General features: G+C 40.2%; 1 protein-coding gene across 20 annotated transcripts in view; it reads right to left on the reverse strand.

The window, feature by feature from the left end:
• LOC102672830 (CUGBP Elav-like family member 4) overlaps positions 1-8,832 on the reverse strand; it is a 214,641-nt gene that overhangs the window by 65,873 nt on the left and 139,936 nt on the right. For all 20 annotated transcript variants that reach the window (XM_031515424.1, XM_031515416.1, XM_031515421.1 and 17 more), the window contains exon 2: positions 2,281-2,329. In XM_031515424.1, coding sequence (XP_031371284.1) covers positions 2,281-2,329 — 49 coding nt within the window. The remainder of the gene's footprint in view (positions 1-2,280; positions 2,330-8,832) is intronic.

Here is an 8,832-nt window from a genome sequence, read left to right on the forward strand (position 1 = left end):
TCGAGAGGTAGCCGAGGCATCAAGTTGGCCGAATTGCTCGGCTACCTACTCGGCCAGAATGCACGTTCTTTGGGTTCATGTTTCCGTGAATTTTGGGAACCGATATTTGGACGGGTTATTCGCGATATTCCATTATGCGTGCGAACAGTGTGTGTGTGTGTGCGCGCGCGCTTCTAAACGTTCGAACGATTATGAACGTTGTGGGCGCGAACGGGAGAGGAGAATGGAATATATATACCTCGTTACTTCTTTCGTCGCACGAAATTTGGGAAATTTAATAATAGGGGGAAGGCTTCCGTCGCTTTCGAATTGTGAACGCGTACGAACGTTGATAATTAATTTAATAATAAACGCGTAATAATAGGGCAGTCCAGTTTAATTGTTTTCGTAAAATAAACCGAATTGTCTCATTAGCTGTCGGGGGAGAGGGAAATATCGCGTAAATTGCTTTTATTGACTCGAATTAAGTTTCATTACGTTCGAAGGTAAAGTTGGACGAATTTATTAATTCGTATTAACGGTAAGGCTGGGCGAATCGTGTCGATGTCGTGAAATTCTAATAATTAATCTGCGTCTCGTTTCGGGAATAATATATATATATATATAGATAATTTTGTCTTATTGAGAAAATTGTGGATGGGCAATTATTTTTATTATTATCGATTAAATTCGTCGAACGGATACGCGATGTTTAAATCGGTAAAGTTAATATTGCTGGCAAAGCTGGTATGATATTTCGTCGAAAATTAACCGTCTAAATTGTTTCATAAGCATCAATTATTTAATTCTCATAAAAGGAGAATATGCGCGTGCATGATATATTTGATTAAATTTCTCCTCCCCCTCCGCTCGCCAGCAATTCATGATTATAAATAGGTACTAATGTTATGCAAACTGAAATTATAAAATTATAATACCATAACTTGAATGGAATCGCATCCTGCAACAAAAAGTTTGCAACAACACCGTGTACGATCACATTTCCGCGGTTTCAAATTTTATTTACTGGAAAGTTTCGAAATATATCACCGGATTGAAACTTTTTAATATCGATGATGATAATAATTTTAACGAGTCCAAGTCGTTACCACTCTAATATATCAAATTACGTTCTTAATTTAATTTTCCATAATTTTCAAGGTCTTTTTTATCAGCCGGTGGATAAGAATATCGTACAAAGTGCAACGGTAATTAGAAAATAATTCGATACACAAGTTCACCAAAGTCCCTTAATTTCTTCTTAAATGCATCGAACTTGCTTCTTCCTTTAATTAAAATGAATTAATCGAATTTCGTTCGATTCGTCGTATTAATTCCCAACTTATATATTTCATTTACCTTCGATCGTTATTTACAATATATAATAATAGATCGATTAAGAATCAATTTATTTCTTTTGTTACAAAACAATGGGAAAAATCGTAATAAGAAAAATATTGCATCGACATCGATTTCTGCTTTATCTTCCCTCTACGTGTTACAGCATGTGTAAACCTGATAACCAGTCAATTGTTATCTTATTTTTTTAGGCCCGATCATCCATCGTGCGTTTCCATAAAATTTAGCTTTACTGTGGAGGCGAAAAAAAAGAGAGAGAGAGAGAGAAGAAGAAGGAAAAACCGAACAAATCGCGGATAAAAATGGTTGGCGTTATTTTCAATACGAAATTAATAAATAGTACCTAACTCGAAAACGATGCGTGTATTATATATGGAAACGAAATTTTTATCAGGGCACGCTCCTCTGTGTTTGCTCGATTGAAAGTTACGTATGGGTTGACAACGTTGTATTAATGCAAACGTTATATAGCGAATGCTTTCCAATTCGATAAAAATATTTCATTGCTCGCTATTAAACCGGTTATTTTTTTATCCAACCTTTTGATCGATAACGCAAGGCTTTGTTATATACATATATATATATAGATGTATATTTTGCCCTACCATAAGCGAACAAATTGTAGTTTTCAATAGTAACCTGAACACAATACCCGTTTCCATCGGTGAAGCTTTAATAGCTTTTAAGAAATATTGAAAATATTACAATGCTGCATTATCAAGCTAAATGTTTACACGAAATATTTTTAATATCACGTGTATATCAAGAAAAAGCGACGATTGTATTTTTCGAAAATTTCTTTCGCAATTAACAATCCAACGAATCGTGAATGAACGATATTAATGAGCTAAAAAATAGTAAAGTATTCGAAACGATTTCGGTTAAAGATTATTATTTTTCTTCGCGGTTAAAAATCTGAATGATTCGATCGCTTATCCTTACCTCCGCGGTTTTCACTGTCCGCCGGCTTGACTTGAATAGGACGGTTCATCTGCAACGAGAAAAAAAGGGGAAAAATAATTCATCAAAATTACACATCTCTTGTAAAAAATATAAAAAAAAAAAGATTCCAATCTATCATCTCGTACCAAACCAAAAACTACCACCACTCGCTTCTTAATTTACCCCTTCCATCGTCGATCGATTCATATAAACGCGTATAGCGTTTTGCGTTTGGATAGAGAAAGTAATACGTCTATCTCTCTACGTCACTTTGCCCCCTTGTTTAAACACCGTCTCTGCCGTTGACAGGTCCGATTGTCAGAAAATAAAGGTAGCGAATGGAAAACGGAGGAGGCTGGAAAGAAGAAGAAGAGGGATAGAAAGAGAGAGAGAATAAGGGATCCTCCTCTCTCGCCCTTTCCCTCCGTTTGCGGAAAGTGCGGAACTGCGACACTCGTCCTTCCGTACATACACCGAAATCTTTTGGACCGCTGCGAATGGGTCGAGATCCCGGAGAACAAATAACATTGTTTATTTGTCGGACGGGTCGCGCGACCGCAGAGCGCTCTACTTCATTCCTGGGGGATGAGAATGCATGATTCATGACGCGGGGGACACGGGACTGTACTCCGATTCTCTCCTCTCTCTTTCTCTCTCTCTCTCTCTCTCTGGATTTTCGTTCTCGCTTTTCCTTTCTTCTTCTTTTTCTTCTTCTTCTTTTTCTTTTTTTTTTTTTCGAAACCCACCCCTTTTACGAAAGACGCGTTATCCTCCCTCGTGCGTAAACTTTAGAAAGGGACGAGACTCGCGCGTTAGAGATCAAACACGTGTCGCCGTGTAATGTAAATATAAATTTAATTTCTCGAAACTCTCGATCGATGTTATGTTTGTTGATTGTTCGAAAGGAATATTTATTTCATTTCGAGGCGAGCGACGGAAGAAGTAGCAGGTTTCCTCGATAAATTTTGCACAAGAAGAGAATCTTTGTTTCTTTAACTGGGGTAGAGTCGTTTGATACGGCCGAGAATCGTGACGGCCATCTGTCTTCTGACTCGTTGTTTTTTTTTTTCTTTTTCATTATGCACTATCTCCCATAAGAATTGTAGGAGGGAGAGAAAGCCAGCGGGGTAGAAACATACGTGGCAACCCCAAACTTTTTCCCCGTGCATGCACGTCAGATACCACGAGGGGTTGGCTCGCCGAGGGGTCAGTGCCACGACCACGTGGATCTCGTGCAGAAACTATACCCGCCAAGCGCGAGCGAAAGATTTCCGGGTTCAAAGTCCCGGCCACGAACGTACGTTCCTTTTCAATTATTTTCTTTTTTTTTTTTATTCTACTTTTCGAATTCAAATTTTTAAATTCCCATCCCCTTCTCGAACATTGTAAATTCCTCCGTTTATCACATTTCCTAAGAAGAATTTCGAATTGGAAGAAAGATACTTTTACTAAGTAAGTACGTTCCTTTTCAATTATTTTCTTTTTTTTTTTATTCTACTTTTCGAATTCAAATTTTTAAATTCCCATCCCCTTCTCGAACATTGTAAATTCCTCCGTTTATCACATTTCCTAAGAAGAATTTCGAATTGGAAGAAAGATACTTTTACTAAGTAAGTACGTTCCTTTTCAATTATTTTCTTTTTTTTTTTATTCTACTTTTCGAATTCAAATTTTTAAATTCCCATCCCCTTCTCGAACATTGTAAATTCCTCAATTTATCACATTTCCTAAGAAGAATTTCGAATTGGAAGAGAGATACTTTTACTAAGTAAGTACGTTCCTTTTCAATTATTTTTCTTTTTTTTTTATTCTCCAACTTTTCGAATTCAAATTTTTAAATTCGCATCCCCTTCTCGAACATTGTAAATTCCTCCGTTTTCGAATTGGAAGAGAGATACTTTTACTAAGTAAGTACGTTCCTTTTCAATTATTTTCTTTTTTTTTTATTCTCCAATTTTTCGAATTCAAATTTTTAAATTCGTATCCCCTTCTCGAACATTGTAAATTCCTCAATTTATCACATTTTCTAAGAAAAATTTCGAATTGGAAGAGAGATACTTTTACTAAATAAAGATAAGATTTTTAATTATTGGCTCATTGAAGGAAAATAAACTCTTCGTTAAAGGGTTAGGAATTATCCTCGGTGTTACTTACATATTTCATCTAAATTACCTCGCGTGAAAATATAACACCAGGATATATGTATACATATATATAATCATGTTTTAATAAATGGAGATAGTATATCTCATTCGTTCCTAAGTGTAATGGGGCATTAAGCAAGGTTTAACATACATCGGACGCCTGACAACCTGATTTTCACTAATGGGGAATAAATTGCTCCCATCGCACGAGCTCATAATTCCGCTCCCACGTCGGGGGATCGATTAAATTGTAATGTAACTGTCACGAGACACGTCTCAGGTGGAGGAAATCGTCGTTGCTTATTGTTTAACCTGATCCAAAAAGGGGCGAGTTTTCATCGAGAGATTTCCATTTCCATTTCGATTAATAAAAATAAATCGGCGTATTTAACCAAAGAAATTCGATGAGTACGAGGAAAGGAGAGGGGACAGAAACCGGAAGACGCGTGATTCCAGGGATAATGAGGGGGTGGATGGTAAGCGAGGGCAGGTCACTTTAAGCAGTGTCCTCAGGAAATTAAACTTTGAGTCGGGCACCGGCCATTAGGCGTTTGTTGTTGTCTCGTTGTCAGGGGAAACCCCCGTGTCCGTATAGATACTGGAACTGAGATACGACGTTTTGCCCCCCTCTTCCAGGCTCTCCAGGGAAGTTTAACGCTGAACGCATCGTGTAAATGTCACTTACGGCCCAAGGGATCTGTACCAGTCAATAACGATCACCGACCGAGACTTCTGTGGACCGACGGTGGCGGCGCTTACAGACGCGCGCCGATTAATGTAAACGAGTATTAACTGCTGCTCGTTAACGGCAGGGCTTCGTTATGGGCAAACCAACCCGGTACTTGATTAGCGTAGCAGAATGTACAATAGTTAATGATTCCATTGAATCGGTTGACTTTGAGATAGAAACTGGTGGCTCGATGGTGATCAAACGTGATGAGATATCGTACGCATTAAATCTTATCTTACTTTTATTAAATTCGTATTTGAGGAAAGAGATCGATTCGACAGTTGGAATACGTTTATTTTCCATTTTTTATTTCCCAGTTTGTCCTAAACAGGTGGCTAAAATAGAAAGTATACGCGGAATACATTTGATTATTAATCAAGTTTTAATATTTTTTCCCCAGCGCGGTTTTAGCCCTTTTCGCGTGTTAGCCCATCGAGCTCTTAGTTAATTAACGTAGCAGCCACTTTCCAAATTAACACACATTTTCCATTTTAGCTAAATGGATACAAAGTGCATGCCTTGCCACGATATTATTTCATTAGATAACGATGTTTCGTTAAATCATCATCCAATGTATATTCACGCGTTTCTTATCTTTCTCCCGATTTAATCTCTGCAACTGATTATTTTATCGACAAAATGCACCGAGACCTGCTCCTCGAGACACAATATAACGCGTTTACGTCGATTTTCGATCGAAAGTTCTTTCACCTTTAATAAGGCGGAATAAAAAGTCGTGAAAAAAGGGCGTTAATAAGAAGAATGGTAACGACTCATGAACCGTTCTGTAACGGGCTAAAAATATCCCGCCAAGGTTGAGAATCCAGACCAACGTTGAAACGTGGGCCGCGCCTTTATTTAACGATTTTGTTGAGCCGATCACGTGCCGACTCTTCGACAATTCGTGTCATCGTTGGCCATGTGCTGCACTTAGAAAATCGATCCCCTTGAGAGCCACCACTCAAGATGGATGGTAATAAGTAAATGTGTTTGCTCAGCCCAGAGCGCGCATCACGAGCAATTAATTAAGCTCGATTATCTATGTACACTGCGGGAAGCGCAGTCTTGCCCGCCTCTGCCGGATAGATGCTGAGTAATAGCCATATGCTTCAGGAAATATATGTATAATCGTGTAATCGTGTGTCTGTGTTTCGATTCCATTTTGCGGGCTGACGCGTTTCCAACAAAAATGAAACAACAGTGGAGGAACAAAGCGTTTCGAAACAACGCTCGCTTAATAACAAGCGAATACAATACCGATCGAGTTTTTCACACAATTTTCAAAAATGATATCGAATTATGATAACAATATTTTCTATCTAATATTTTCTTTTTCGACGTCAAAAATATAGACCCCAACTTCGATCAAAAAAGAAAAAAAAAAATTCGATATTGCGAGAGGCTCGATCGAAGATACGATCGGGAAATCGATATACAAAACGACGGATTAATCTAAAAATAGAATTTCAACCGGGTATAAAATTGAAACTCCTCTCGAACAATTACAAGGCGAAAACCCTCCTCCTCCTCCTCCTCTTCCTCTCAGGGGGCACGCGCAATTAAATTAACCATATTTATAGCTCTCCCTCCCTCTTCCCCTCTCCTCTCCAGATCTCTCCGGAATATAACCCAATTCTTTTCTCTTACGGAGGGGGGAGGAAGGGATCTACGATTCCTAGAAAGCGGGGCAAAATCCAGATAGGGGATAGGTGGAGGCTGATAACTGCCGAATTGAATGGTGAATGCCGCTTCGGAAATTGAATAAGCTATCGTGTCTGAGCCGAGCCGTCGAGCGAAGCCCTGGTATTTGACCTGGCTGCGTGCAATCAATGTACTGATTGGAGATAAGGGCTCACCCCGTGTAGCCCCTGGCATCCTCCTCCCCCGCCATGATTTATATACGTACGGTCTTCGTAGGCGATGTATTCATTACTTGATTACCCTTCGGCAAGTTAATACCCGTCGTGACCGTGTAACGAGCCAGATATCCGGGGATGCCTTCTACCAGGATCGCTGATCCTATGATCCATGCATTCTTCTCCCTTCCTTCTGAAATTTCTCTCCTCCGAGTAATTATTATCCATTCCTCCGTTTCTCCTCGATTTCTCCACTTTTTCTCTCTTTTTCCTTTCCTCTCTTTTTTTTTCTCATCCGGTTTACTTTACGTTCGTTTGTTAATTCGATAGACCGATAACCCGAGAGATGGGAGAACGTGATTGGATTTGGAATAAGGGGGGTATAACTCGGCAGGACGAGATATCGATTCGGTAAGTGGTATTCAGGTATTATTAGGGAAATTTGTAATGCGAAAATTTGAATGGAGGGATGATTCAGTCTCTTTCGTACATTCATCTTCTCCACAATTGTATCCATTCTCGAAATGGTGAAGAGGAGGGAGTTTTTTTTTAATTAATAAACAAATCAGAGACACGCAAAGAAGATATACAGTTTACAGAGTCGGTGTTACGGGTACAGAAATCGGCGGAGGGATGGCTGGTCTCGAGTTAACTTCGATAATTTGCCGCACGCGTATCCATCCGGAAACCCAGCTCCGCGAAATCTGTACCCGCTAATACGGCTAATTTGTCGACTGCTCCAAAAGCAAATGCACTTCTCCCCGCGCTCGCATCGTCGGATGCCACAGAGGAGGACGAGGAGGAGGAGGAGGAGGAGGAGTGCAGCGGTTCGGATTGCCTCCTAGCATATTACGTCTAAATGGATTCAAGCCGGGCTAATTGGCGAATTAATTGAAATTCCAAAATGAATCGAATCATTTAAGCGATCGAGTTTCGGCTTTCGGTGTACGCCACGATTTCCCTCCCTCTCTCGCCCACCCTCCCCCTTTCCTTTTTCCAAACGGCCAATCGTTGCTATTTCCGCAACACAACCGCCGATCAATAATGAAGCCGTTATCTATCGGAGGAACGATCATGAGAATCATTTCAATCGGAGGGAGGGTACATGGGTATTGTTCCCATCGTGTTGGCCACGTCAATTTTGCCAAATGAATTTCCATCGTATCGCGACGAGTTAGCGAGTTATCACCCCCTCCATTTTTTCGCCCCCCTCGCTTCCTCTTCTGGCGAACAATGCCGATGATGATAACTCGTATTGAAGCTTGGGTCACGAAGTCGTCGTGAAAAAACACGCACCTGCGTCCTCGATTCGATGTACCTGTGCACGCACGCACGCACGCACGCACGCTAGCTTAGGTTAGTTTCATCGTGATTATAAATAGGATTCACAGGGAGCGAACATGGCTGGGTGTTACAGAAATACGTTTACGATGGAGAGAGATTCATTCTCGATTCCTTCTTATCTCTTGGGACTCGAATTCTTCGTTGGAGAGATCAGCAAGTTTTAACAAACACGTGGGTTCGATGTTCGCGATATTGATTCACGATAATACGAATGATGTCGTCGTCACGAGGGTATTGGTGAAAAAAATAATCGTATCCCTGCCCCCTTGTGATCGAAGTTCCAAGTATTAAGCCTCTTACACGCCCTGATTGCCTAATACGAGCAAAGAGAATTGAACCGCTTAATTACAACGGAAGCAAACCTTACCTTTTACCTGCTTGCCTAACGCTCGAGATTACGATCGTTCCCCAGGTATTTTCACGACGACGCACGTTGCGTCGAATTTTTTACGCAACCACGCCACCGAAACACCCGCTC

Source organism: Apis dorsata, unplaced genomic scaffold, assembly GCF_000469605.1.
Source record: "Apis dorsata unplaced genomic scaffold, Apis dorsata 1.3 scaffold_69, whole genome shotgun sequence".
NCBI classification, from domain to species: Eukaryota; Metazoa; Arthropoda; class Insecta; order Hymenoptera; family Apidae; genus Apis; species Apis dorsata.